Source organism: Bufo gargarizans, unplaced genomic scaffold, assembly GCF_014858855.1.
Source record: "Bufo gargarizans isolate SCDJY-AF-19 unplaced genomic scaffold, ASM1485885v1 original_scaffold_1156_pilon, whole genome shotgun sequence".
Classification (NCBI taxonomy): Eukaryota; Metazoa; Chordata; class Amphibia; order Anura; family Bufonidae; genus Bufo; species Bufo gargarizans.
The window spans coordinates 62,297-75,774 of NW_025334258.1; the positions used below are offsets into that span (position 1 = coordinate 62,297).

Sequence of the window (13,478 nt, forward strand, 5' to 3'; positions counted from 1 at the left end):
TTGCGAAGGCACATGATCTCACATCACAAACGCCTATGGGATCAACACATGAGTAAAAGCAGCACACAAACTCAAAGCCACCATCCTCCTCCTGGTCCAGCATCTTCAGCCATGTCAACCACTGCTGTCCTCCTTGCCCCCTCTCAACCATCCGCCACTCCGCCTTGAGCAGTTCCTGCTCATCTGCCCACAGTCAGGTGTCTGTCAAGGACATGTTTGAGCGTAAGAAGCCAATGTCACAAAGTCACCCCCTTGCCCGGCGTCTGACAGCTGGCTTGTCTGAACTCTTACCCCGCCAGCTTTTACCATACAAGCTGGTGGAGTCTGAGGCCTTCAAAAAATTTGTAGCTATTGGGACACCGCAGTGGAAGGTACCAGGCCGAAATTTCTTTGCACAAAAGGCAATCCCCAACCTGTACTCGATTGTGCAAAAGGAAGTCATGGCATGTCTGGCACACAGTGTTGGGGCAAGGGTCCATATGACCTCTGATACCTGGTCAGGGCAGGTATATCACTTACACTGCGCATTGGGTGAACCCGCTCACGGCTGCCAAGCATGGAATGCGTGGCTCTGCAGAGGAGTTGGTGACACCGCCACGACTTGCAGGCAGGCCTGCTGCCACCTCTACTCCTCCTACTCCATCCTCTTCCATAACCTCCTCGGCTGAGTCCTCTTCTGCTGCTGCGTCTTGTTCCACATCAACGGCACCCCCCCAGCTCCCCAGGGGCTATTCCACATCCCGGATACAACAGTGTCACGCCGTCTTGGGGTTGACTTGCCTGAAAGCAGAGAGTCACACCGGACCAGCACTCCTGTCCGCCCTGAACGCACAGGTGGATCCGTGGCTGACTCCGCACCAACTGGAGATCGGCAAAGTGGTGTGTGACAACGGAAGCAATTTGTTGGCGGCATTGAATTTGGGCATGTTGACACATGGGCCGTGCATGGCACATGTGTGTAATCTGATCGTACAATGCTTTGTGCATAAGTACCCAGGCTTACAGGACGTCCTCAAGCAGGCAGGAAGGTGTGTGGCCATTTCAGGCATTCCTACACGGCCATGGTGCACTTTTCAGACATTCAGCGCCAAAACAACATGCCAGTGAGGCGCTTGATTTACGACAGCCCGACACGTTGGAATTCAACACTCCTAATGTTCGACCGCCTGCTCCAACAAGAAAAAGCCGTCAACGAGTATTTGTATGACCGGGATGCTAGGACAGCCTCTGCGGAGCTGGGAATTTTTTTGCCACGTTACTGGACGCTCATGCACAATGCCTGTAGGCTCATGCGTCCTTTTGAGGAGGTGACAAACCTAGTCAGTCGCACCGAAGGCACCATCAGCGACATCATCCCATTTGTTTTCTTCCTGGATCGTGCCCTGCGAAGAGTGCTGGATCAGGCCGTAGATGAGCGTGAAGAGGAAGAGTTGTGGTCACCATCATCACTACCAGAAATAGCCTTATCAGCATCGCTTGCTGGACCTGCGGCAATGCTGGAAGAGGATTTTGAGGAAGAGGAGTCAGAGGAGGAATGTGGCTTTGAGGAGGAGGAAGACCAACCACAGCAGGCATCCCAGGGTGCTCGTTGTCGCCCATCTGGTACACATGGTGTTGTACGTGGCTGGGGGGAAGAACAGACCTTCAGTGAGGACGAGGAACGGGACATGAGGAACTCGGCATCCAACCTTGTGCAAATGGGGTCTTTCATGCTGTTGTGCCTGTTTAGGGACTCTCATATAAAAAGGCTGAAGGAGAACGATCTGTACTGGGCGGCCACGCTACTAGACCCCCGGTATAAGCAGAAAGTGCCTGAAATGTTGCCGAATTACCGGAAGTCGGAAAGGATGCAGCAGTTCCAAAATAAATTAAGTATGCTTTACACAGCGTATAAGGGTGATGTCACAGCACAGCGGGAATCTAACAGGGGAAGAGGTGAAAGTAATCCTCCTCCTACCATGACCATGCCGGCAAGGACAGGACGCTTTACAGACGTGTTGTTGATGGAGGACATGCAGAGCTTTTTAAGTCCTACACATCGCCACAGCCCTTCGGGGTCCACCCTCAGAGAACGACTTGACCGACAGGTAGCAGACTACCTCGCCTTAACTGCAGATATTGACACTCTGAGGAGCGATGAACCCCTTGACTACTGGGTGTGCAGGCTTGACCTGTGGCCTGAGCTATCCCAATTTGCGATAGAACTTCTGGCCTGCCCCGCTTCAAGTGTCCTGTCAGAAAGGACCTTCAGTGCAGCAGGGGGTATTGTCACTGAGAAGAGAAGTCGCCTAGGTCAAAAAAGTCTAGATTACCTCACCTTTATTAAGATGAATGAGGGATGGATCCCAAAGGGACTGACAGTGGGCGATACATTCGACTAAAAAAAGGCCTGATGACTGAGATGAGCTGCCTTGGGCTAAAAATGGTCCACACGCTGCTGTATTTTATCTCTGAATGCCGGATGACTTGCGTGACTTATCCGCCACCAACTAGGGTTCAAGCTGCAATGTTTTAGGGCACTTTCTGCCTGGGAAACATCAATTTTTCTGGCCGCTGCTACAATACCTAGTTTTTCAGGCATGTGTACATGCCTAATTTTTCTGGCCTCTGGTGCAGCACTGTGGCTTCAAAAACCAAACAAAAACAAAAGGCACATACATGTGTCAATTCCCCTTCGTGATCGTTACCTTGTTGCGGTGAAGGGGCTTGCGTATCACAATGAAGCGACCACCTCTATGAGTGTGTTGGCAATGGCAATGTTGGCACACCCCAGATGATAGGGTCGTTGTTTTGTTGTGAACAGACCAAAAGCGATCGGCTGGATAATTTTGCATAGAAAAAACATTAATTTTCTTTGTGATCATCTAAGGTGATCATTGAAGCCTACTAGGCCAACAATGGGCCCACACTGCAGAATCATTGTTTTCTGGGTCACTTAACTGTCACTGAACTACCTCAGCATGACCATAGGCTTTGAAAAAACCCCATCGCCTGCATGCGCACGAGCACAGTCATCACTACACCAAGATTGACGCATATAGGAATACAATAGGGGACGTAACAGGGATTAAACTGATAAGAATAGTACTACTTAACACTCCGCTCATATTGGGATTGCACAGTACATCACACAGCGCACGCGCAGTGACCCAAATTGGAATTAAGAGGACCGACCAAGCATCTTTTTCCATCTCCCGGTTCCTAAAATCGATGCCATATACACATCCCCTGATAGGGGACGTAACAGGGATTAAACTGATAGGACTAGTACTACTTAACACACCTTATAATAACGCAGAGAGAGGAGTCTGAAGAAGAGGAGTCAGAGGAAGAAAGTGGCTTTGAGGAGGTGGGAGACCAAACACAGCAGGCGTCCCAGGGGGCTTGTTGTTACCTTTCGGGGACCCTTGGTGTTGTACGTGGCTGGGTGGAGGAAGAGACTTTCAATGAAATCAGTGAGGACAAGGAACGGGACATGCCTAGCTTGGTATACAACCTTGTGCAAATGGGGAGTTTGCGGTTGTGCAAATGGACTGTTTGCGGTTGTGCAAATGGACTGTTTGCGGCGCGTTAGACAGGGAGTTTGGTCTGTCACTGTGAAGCGGGCGTAACCGTTACACTACCTGATCGATACAACATCATACCTGATGTTTTAAAGCACGTTATTCCAAACAATTTAGGAATTTTAAGTGATTTATGCCCTTTATGGATTAAACATACACTATTTCAGATGACCCACTAAACCCAGGAGGTCAAATCAATATTCCAATAGTCTGCTGACTATAATTTCCTGTTTCTGGTCTTATATTAAAATATTACTTTTATTTTCCTTTTATTAAACTCTATATTTCACACACAAAAAAACACTCTTTAAAATGTATATGGAGGGCTTGGACCTGTGGGCTCAGTATCCGTATTTTCTGGTTAATCAGGAGGACACGCCGCACTTAGTAACAATGTTGCGTCCTAGACTATGTCTTTATTATATTGTCCCTCACTGACAGTTTCCCAGTTGCTATATTACTTGTATATTTCTGATCGGGCCCTCACACAGGTTCAGCGTCTGCAGATCGCCTCTCCCTAGTCCATCCTTAGCCCTACCATTCTTATTAAAATGTTACAGACACAGCTCCCCCAACATGTTCCACCGCAAACGCGGTGTCTTCAGGGGGGTGGAGCTACTATCAACACGAGTGCTTCCTGTCTGCGATCTTTTATGTCAAAAGGGTGGGTCTCATTTAGAAGCCACCTATCGCATTGCACTCTCATGTTGATTGATGTCCACTAACGGCCAGTCACATTCTTTCAGGGTGGGCTCTGCGCTTGCGTCTGGTGTTTGAAACTGTGGGGGGTTTGTGCGCATGCGTCGGGAGATAGACTCACTCCAATGTTGAATCCGATTTCTTAATTTACTAGATCTTCCATTATACAGCGCGTGCGATGACGCCAATTTTTTTCTTTTTCTTTCCAGTAGCATAATCGCATTCGCCTATGTTGTGACTAGGATTATATTCCCCTGATATTAATCACACTTCTACATTCGGACTTTAACCCTAGAGATCTCCATTCCGGCAGTTTACAGTTTATTCTATGGGGATGATATGCACTTAATTGCTATTTCAAAATCCCAGGATATTCTTATATAAGTATATATCCACATCTATCAGATCAATTGTCATGTATCCATAGTATATTCTTATTTTTCCACATGTATATAGACTTAAAAGATTTTTATGGGATTTTTTATCCATATAGATGTTTCAGGATTAGTTCTTATTTCTTTTTCTTTTTTCCCCCCATTTAATCTTTATGGATTAAAACCCGACTCTGCGTCAACTATGTAATTTTCCATGGGAGTTTTGTCATGGATCCCCCTCCGGCATGCCACAGTCCAGGTGTTAGTCCATCACTATTGTGGCCAGAAAGAGTCCCTGTGGGTTTTAAAATTCGCCTGCCCATTGAAGTCAATGGCGGTTCGCCCGTTTGCGAACATTTGCAAAAATTTGAGTTCGTCGTTTGCGAACGGAAGATTTTATGTTCGCGACATCTCTAATTATAAGAAAGAAAGAAAGTAAAACTCAACTTACAAGCCTGTTATAAGGAATACAGCTGAATCAATATTTGGATTATTGCCTTGCCATATACATGAACTGTACTGACTGTTTGAAGACAATTGATCTAGTAAAAGTTCTGTTGTTTACTACAATTGACTCCTCATTCTTTCTACCAACTTCATTTGCACCTAACGGTGCTGGTGTCACAAACACCAGGGGCCCAGCCGTCAAAGCACCCTAAACACCTATACCATCAAGGGCACCTCAACTACCATCTGGCTGGTGATCCCTGTACTAGAGAGTGCCCCGGAGGATTTAGTGCGGTCTTTCCCATCACTGCAAGCTGGCCCAGAGAGCTGCAAAACCGTGAGTACAAACAACTACTACCCCCATCGGCCCACTGTAGCTCACGTGTTGCCCCTGCGTTTTCTGGTCACTATTCTGCTGGTGCAGTCACTGTGTGCATATATTACTTATCCTGTACTGATCCTGAGTTACATCCTGTATTATACTCCAGAGCTGCACTCACTATTCTGCTGGTGCAGTCACTGTGTACATATATTACTTATCCTGTACTGATCCTGAGTTACATCCTATATTATACTCCAGAGCTGCACTCACTATTCTGCTGGTGCAGTCACTGTGTACATACAGTCCTGATCAAAAGTTTAAGACCACTTGAAAAATGGCAAAAAAACATATTTTACATTGTTGGATCTTAACAAGGTTCCAAGTAGAGCTTCAACATGCAATAAGAAGAAATGAGAAAAAAAAATTTGAGCTTTCAATTTAATGAAAACAACGATTAAACTGAAACAGGCAGTTTTTCAGCTGATCAAAAGTTTAGGACCACATGCCTTTAAAAGGCCAAATCTGTGCAAAGATGTGGATTTATTGTCACCTTCTGTCAGGTAGTCACACGTTGTGATGGCAAAGGCAAAAAACTCTCCCTTTTTGACCGTGGTCGGGTTGTTGAACTGCATAAGCAGGGTATCTCACAGCGCGCCATCACTGCTGAGGTGGGACACAGTAAGACAGTCATTGGGAATTTCTTAAATGATCCTGAGCGTTATGGAACAAAAAAGTCAAGTGGAAGACCCCAAAAAATGTCATCAGCACTGAGCCGGAGGATCCAATTGGCTGTCTGTCAAGACACTGGATGATCCTCGACCCAAATGAAGGCCCTTACTGGTGCTGACTGCAACCCCATAACCATCAGACGGCATCTGAGACTGAAGAGCTTCAAAAACAAAAAACGTCTTCAAAGACCTCGTCTCCTTGAACGCCACAGAACTGCTCGTTTGGACTTTGCATAAGAGCACCAAACATGGCACATTCAAAGGTGGAAGAAATTTTTATTCTCTTAAGAGAAAAAAATGTATCCTTGATGGACCTGATGGTTTCCAACGTTACTGGCATGACAAGCAGATCCCACCTGAGATGTTTTCTACGCGCCACAGTGGAGGGGGCGCCATAATGGTCTGGGGTGCTTTTTCCTTCAGTGGAACAATGGAGCTCCAGGAAGTGCAGGGGCATCAAACGGACGTTGGCTATTTCCAGATGTTGCAGAAAGCATTCCTCATGACTGAGGGTCCTCGTCTGTGTGGTAACTACTGGGTTTTTCAACAGAACAACGCTACAGTACACAATGCCCGCAGGACAAGAGACTTCTTCCAGGAGGATAACATCACTCTTTTGGCCCATCCTGCGTGTTCCCCTGATCTAAATCCAATTGAAAACCTTTGGGGATGGATGGCAAGGGAAGTTTACAAAAGTGGACAACAGTTCCAGACAGTAGATGGCCTTCGTGCGGCTGTATTCACCACTTGGAGAAATGTTCCTACTCACTTCATGGAAACGCTTGCATCAAGCATGCCGAAATGAATTTTGGAAGTGATAAATAATAACGACGGAGCTACTCATTACTTTTGATCAGGACTGTATATTACTTATCCTGTACTGATCCTGAGTTACATCCTGTATTATACTCCAGAGCTGCACTAACTATTCTGCTGGTGCAGTCACTGTGTACATACAGTTGCAAGAAAAAGTATGTGAACCCTTTGGAATGATATGGATTTCTTCCCAAATTGGTCATAAAATGCGTTCTGATCTTTATCTAAGTCACAACAATAGACAATCACAGTCTGCTTAAACTAATAACACACAAATAATTAAATGTTACCATGTTTTTATTGAACACACCATGTAAACATTCACAAAAGTATGTGAACCCCTAGGCTAATGACATCTCCAAGAGCTGTGAGGTGTCAGCCAACTGGAGTCCAATCAATGAGATGAGATTGGAGGTGTTGGTTACAGCTGCCCTGCCCTATAAAAAAAAAACACACACCAGTTCTGGGTTTGCTTTTCACAAGAAGCATTGCCTGATGTGAATGATGCCTCGCACAAAAGAGCTCTCAGAAGACCTACGATTAAGAATTTTTGACTTGCATAAAGCTGGAAAGGGTTATAAGAGTATCTCCAAAAGCCTTGCTGTTCATCAGTCCACGGTAAGACAAATTGTCTATAAATGGAGAAAGTTCAGCACTGCTGCTACTCTCCCTAGGAGTGGCCGTCCTGTAAAGATGACTGCAAGAGCACAGCGCAGACTGCTCAATGAGGTGAAGAAGAATCCTAGAGTGTCAGCTAAAGACTTACAGAAGTCTCTGGCATATGCTAACATCCCTGTTAGCGAATCTACTATACGTAAAACACTAAACAAGAATGGATTTCAGGGGAGGACACCACAGAGGAAGCCACTGCTGTCCAAAAAACATTGCTGCACGTTTACAGTTTGCACAAGAGCACCTGGATGTTCCACAGCAGTACTGGCAAAATATTCTGTGGACAGATGACACCAAAGTGGAGTTGTTTGGAAGAAACACACAACACTATGTGTGGAGAAAAAGAGGCACAGCACACCAACCTCAAAACCTCATCCCAACTGTGAAGTATGGTGGTGGGGGCATCATGGTTTGTGGTTGCTTTGCTGCGTCAGGGCCTGGACGGATTGCTATCATCGAAGGAAAAATGAATTCTCAAGTTTATCAAGACATTTTGCAGGAGAACTTAAGGCCATCTGTCCACCAGCTGAAGCTCAACAGAAGATGAGTGTTGTAACAGGACAACGACCCAAAGCATAGACGTAAATCAACAACAGAATGGCTTAAACAGAAGACAATCCGCCTTCTGGAGTGGCCCAGTCCGAATCCTGACCTCAACCCGATGGAGATGCTGTGGCAGGACCTCAAGAAAGCGACTCACACCAGACATCCCAAGAACATTGCTGAACTGAAACAGTTCTGTAAAGAGGAATGGTGAAGAATTACTCCTGACCGTTGTGCACGTCTGATCTGCAACTACAGGAAACGTTTGGTGGAAGTTATTGCTGCCAAAGGAGGTTCAACCAGTTATTAAATCCAAGGGTTCACATACTTTTTCCACCTGCACTGTGAATGTTTACATGGTGTGTTCAATAAAAACATGGTAACATTTAATTCTTTCTGTGTTATTAGTTTAAGCAGACTGTGATTGTCTATTGTTGTGACTTAGATGAAGATCAGATCACATTTTATGACCAATTTGTGCAGAAATCCCTATCATTCCAAAGGGTTCACATACTTTTTCTTGCAACTGTACATTACTTAACCTGTGCTGATCCTGAGTTACATCCTGTATTTACTCCAGAGCTGCACTCACTATTCTGCTGGTGCAGTCACTGTGTACATACATTACTTATCCTGTACTGATCCTGAGTTACATCCTGTATTATACTCCAGAGCTGCACTCACTATTCTGCTGGTGCAGTCACTGTGTACATACATTACTTATCCTGTACTGATCCTGAGTTACATCCTGTATTATACTCCAGAGCTGCACTCACTATTCTGCTGGTGCAGTCACTGTGTACATACATTACTTATCCTGTACTGATCCTGAGTTACATCCTGTATTTACTCCAGAGCTGCACTCACTGTTCTATAAGCTGTGGTGTAGTGATTGTGTTGTCAGTGATACTGTTGCGGAGGATTTTTTACAGACGCGCTCTTCAGTCCTGTGATGTATGATTGGATATTATATCCACTGTTATCAGTGACACAAAACATTTTCTTAAAAACAATTTCTTTATTACGCCTTTTCTTTATTACACAGCACATGAACTGTTGTCAGCTGATTTACCGTTGACGCACTGACCCAAAACCCTGCTAAAGCCTCTTGCACATGACCTATCCATTTTGTGGCCCGTAACTCATGGATCCCCAAATTATAATGCATTGTGTTGCATCTGCAATTTTTCTGACCCATTGATTCATGAGTCTGTGTATTGCTGACATGTTTAGGAAATGTCCGATTTTTTTTTTGCAGAACAGACATACGGATACGGAAAGCATGTGGATTAGGCTACTTTCACATTAGCATTTTTGTGGATCCGTCATGGATCTACAAAAACGCTTCTGTTACAATAATGCAACTGTCTGCATCCGCCATGAACGGCTCTGGTTGTATTATGTCTTCTATAGCCATGACGGATCCGTCATGAACTCCATTGAAAGTCAATGGGGGACTGATCTGTTTTCTATTGTCAGAGAAAACGGATCCGTCCCGTTGACTTATCTTGTGTGTAAGCACGGATCTGTCTTGCTCCGCACCAAATTGCGGACAAAAAAATGCTTTTCCATTCAGAATGCATGAGGGCCGTTTTGGACCGCTTCTAAGAGCCCTGAACGGATCTCACAAACGGAAAGCCAAAATGCTAATTTGAAAGTAGCTTTATCAATGTGCTTTCCGCATCTTTAAATCTGTTCCGCAAATTGCGGGCCACAGACTACTTGAAACAATTGGTCCACAAATAGAATGGAGACGGCACATAGACCTTATCTGTATCTGTGATTTGAGGACTGCAAAATGGAAACAGTCGTGTGCATGAGGCCTTAGGGCGTCAGGAGCTGTAATATCCAGACTGCTGTGAGGCCACAGAATGTAGTCCACTGGTTTGTAGTATCTCTCTCTCTCTCTCTCTCTCTCCCCCATCCTGCTTCATTCAGAATTAAGGGGCATATTCTGCTTCGTTCCACTCACTCAGGAATATTCCGCTCGCTCTGGTATATCCCGCTCCCTCTGGTAAATTACGAGTGCTCTGGTATATCCCGCACGCTCTGGTATATCCCGCACGCTCTGGTATGTTTTGCTCACTGTAACATTTTGATCACTAAACACATTTATTAAATTTCTAATATCGGTGGCTGCCGCAGTGTTTGAGTCCATCTCCACTGCGTATGATGGGGTCATGAGCTAGAAGTTTTGGTGGACGGCTCTTCTAAATCTTGAGCTTGACAGTCTTGGGGCAAGTGGACAAGGGGCTGCAGGCTGTAGCTGTCCGGAACGCTGTCTTCTGTTTTGGAGGCTATCCTTGAAGTAAATGTGCCCTTCACTGTTCCATGAACGGCGTCCTTCAGCTGAGGACAAGAGATGAGTTATATGGGGACTCAGCATCATGTATGATATATATCTATGTAATGGAATCTCTCCAATAGACCTTGTGATTCCTCTCCTCTCTATATGGGGATTCCTCCTCAAAGAGAGACACCCAAGAGGATACATTTGGACATCTATCATTTCCCAGAATTCAAGAATGCACCCAGAACCATTCACCACTGGACGTAAATCTTATGGCCCAGCTAGAAAGATTTTGGAGCAGCGCCCAATACCTCAGGCATGTTACCCAGCCCCTCAGAATGTCTAGAGAAGTCCAACCTCACAGACCCCTATCTGAAATATGACTATGACGGAACATAGATAGCAAGCAAGCGCTGATGGACTTCATCTACTTTCAGCTTCTTGGATGATGGAGATCTAGGTGCTCTCTACTTTCAGACCCCCCTGCCCACGCCCAAGTCTGAGAAAGATAGTTGGTCTGGATACGTCCTTTTCTATGGTATAAATGTTGCTTGTCCAATATCTCTACACAATGGTCACACTTTGTAGGTGGAAGGACTATAACATCATAATTACCTCAGTCAGGGACACCACACCCACCAGGCGTCCAGTATTGGTGACATAAGCTAAGCGAAGGCCGAGAAGATTGAAAAGGTCGTAACACTGGGGAAACAGGAGAAGATGGATGAGAGACACATCTGAGACTTTCTCCAGACCCTTGTTGTATGGACTAAATGTCAGGATTATACCAGCCTGGAGTACATGGCATGTCTACAGTGATCCACAGTATAAATAATGCTGCTGCCCTGGGGTCATAAACATATTAGGGAATATATGGGGGTGGCATATAGAAGGATAAGCCATGGGGAGGACCATCCTGACCTGTATCAGTGAATTGGACCATACCTGGGGTGTTGACATTACATGATGGCCTCTACCTTGATGGGACTCTCATACCTGATAGAGGGTCTCTTTCTCCAGAAGTCTATATGGTGCTGGATCAATTGTCAAGTTCTCCATGGGCACAAACTCATTGAGCTGACGACACTCCCACTCCTCCACCTGTAAAAGACACCGCACTGATAAGAGCCACATAGACTCCAGCAGTAACACACCCACCATCCACATAACACATAACCCAACCTTCACCTGTAATACACCTCCATCTGTAATATACCTCCACCTGTAATATACCTCCACCTATAATACACCTCCATCTCTAATACATCTCCACTTGTATGCCCTCATCTATAATATCTCCTCCTGTAAACCCTTCCATCTATATTACCATCTCCGCCTGTATATCTCTGTATACCCCTCCATCTATAATAACACATCCACCTGTATACCCCTCCATCTATTAGAACACGTCCACCTGTATACCCCTCCATCTATAATAACACCTCCACCTGTATACCCCTCCATCTATAATAACACCTCCACCTGTATACCCCTCCATCTATAATAACACCTCCACCTGTTTACCCCTCTATCTATAATAACATCTCCACCTGTTTACCCCTCCATCTATAATAACATCTGTATACCCCTCCATCTATAATAACATCTGTATACCCCTCCATCTATAATAACACCTCCACCTGTATACCCCTCCATCTATAATAACACCTCCACCTGTTTACCCCTCCATCTATAATAACATCTGTATACCCCTCCATCTATAATAACACCTCCACCTGTTTACCCCTCTATCTATAATAACATCTGTATACCCCTCCATCTATAATAACACCTCCACCTGTTTACCCCTCCATCTATAATAACATCTGTATACCTCTCCATCTATAATAACATCTCCACCTGTTTACCCCTCTATCTATAATAACATCTCCACCTGTTTACCCCTCCATCTATAATAACATCTGTATACCCCTCCATCTATAATAACACCTCCACCTGTATACCCCTCCATCTATAATAACACCTCCACCTGTTTACCCCTTTATCTATAATAACATCTCCACCTGTTTACCCCTCCATCTATAATAACATCTGTATACCCCTCCATCTATAATAACATCTGTATACCTCTCCATCTATAATAACATCTCCACCTGTTTACCCCTCTATCTATAATAACATCTCCACCTGTTTACCCCTCCATCTATAATAACATCTGTATACCCCTCCATCTATAATAACACCTCCACCTGTATACCCCTCCATCTATAATAACACCTCCACCTGTATACCCCTCCATCTATAATAACACCTCCACCTGTTTACCCCTCTATCTATAATAACATCTCCACCTGTTTACCCCTCCATCTATAATAACATCTCCACCTGTATACCCTCCATCTATAATAACATCTCCACCTGTATACCCTCCATCTATAATAACATCTCCACCTGTATATACCCTCCATCTATAATAACATCTCCACCTGTATACCCTCCATCTATAATACATCTCCACCTGTATACCCTCCATCTATAATAACATCTCCACCTGTTTACCCCTCCATCTATAATACATCTCCACCTGTTACCCCTCCATCTATAATAACATCTCCACCTGTAATACCCTCCATCTATAATAACATCTCCACCTGTATATCCCCTCCATCTATAATAACTCCTTACCTCATCTATACATCTCGCCGTTTACCCCTCCATCTATATAACAGCTCCACCTGTTTCCCCTCCCATCATAATAAACATCTCCACCTGTATACCCTCCATCTATAATAACATCTCCACCTGTATACCCTCCATCTATAATAACATCTCCACCTGTATACCCTCCATCTATAATAACATCTCCACCTGTATACCCGCCATCTATAATAACATCTCCACCTGTATACCCCTCCAGATCTATAATAACATCTCCACCTGTATACCCCTCCATCTATAATAACATCTCCACCTGTATACCCTCCATCTATAATAACATCTCCACCTGTTTACCCCTCCATCTATAATAACATCTCCACCTGTATACCCTCCATCTATAATAAC

At 44.8% G+C, this 13,478-nt stretch overlaps 1 protein-coding gene across 1 annotated transcript in view; it reads right to left on the bottom strand.

Annotated features, from left to right (window-relative positions):
- Positions 1 to 9,551: 9,551 nt before the first annotated feature.
- LOC122923012 (chloride channel protein ClC-Kb-like) overlaps positions 9,552 to 13,478 on the bottom strand; it is a 66,903-nt gene continuing 62,976 nt past the window's right edge. The window contains exons 18-20 of the mRNA XM_044273802.1: positions 11,451 to 11,555; positions 11,070 to 11,156; positions 9,552 to 10,513 (exon numbers count right to left, since the gene is read on the bottom strand). Of these exons, the coding sequence (XP_044129737.1) occupies positions 10,343 to 10,513; positions 11,070 to 11,156; positions 11,451 to 11,555 (363 nt within the window). The 3' untranslated portion in view covers positions 9,552 to 10,342. The remainder of the gene's footprint in view (positions 10,514 to 11,069; positions 11,157 to 11,450; positions 11,556 to 13,478) is intronic.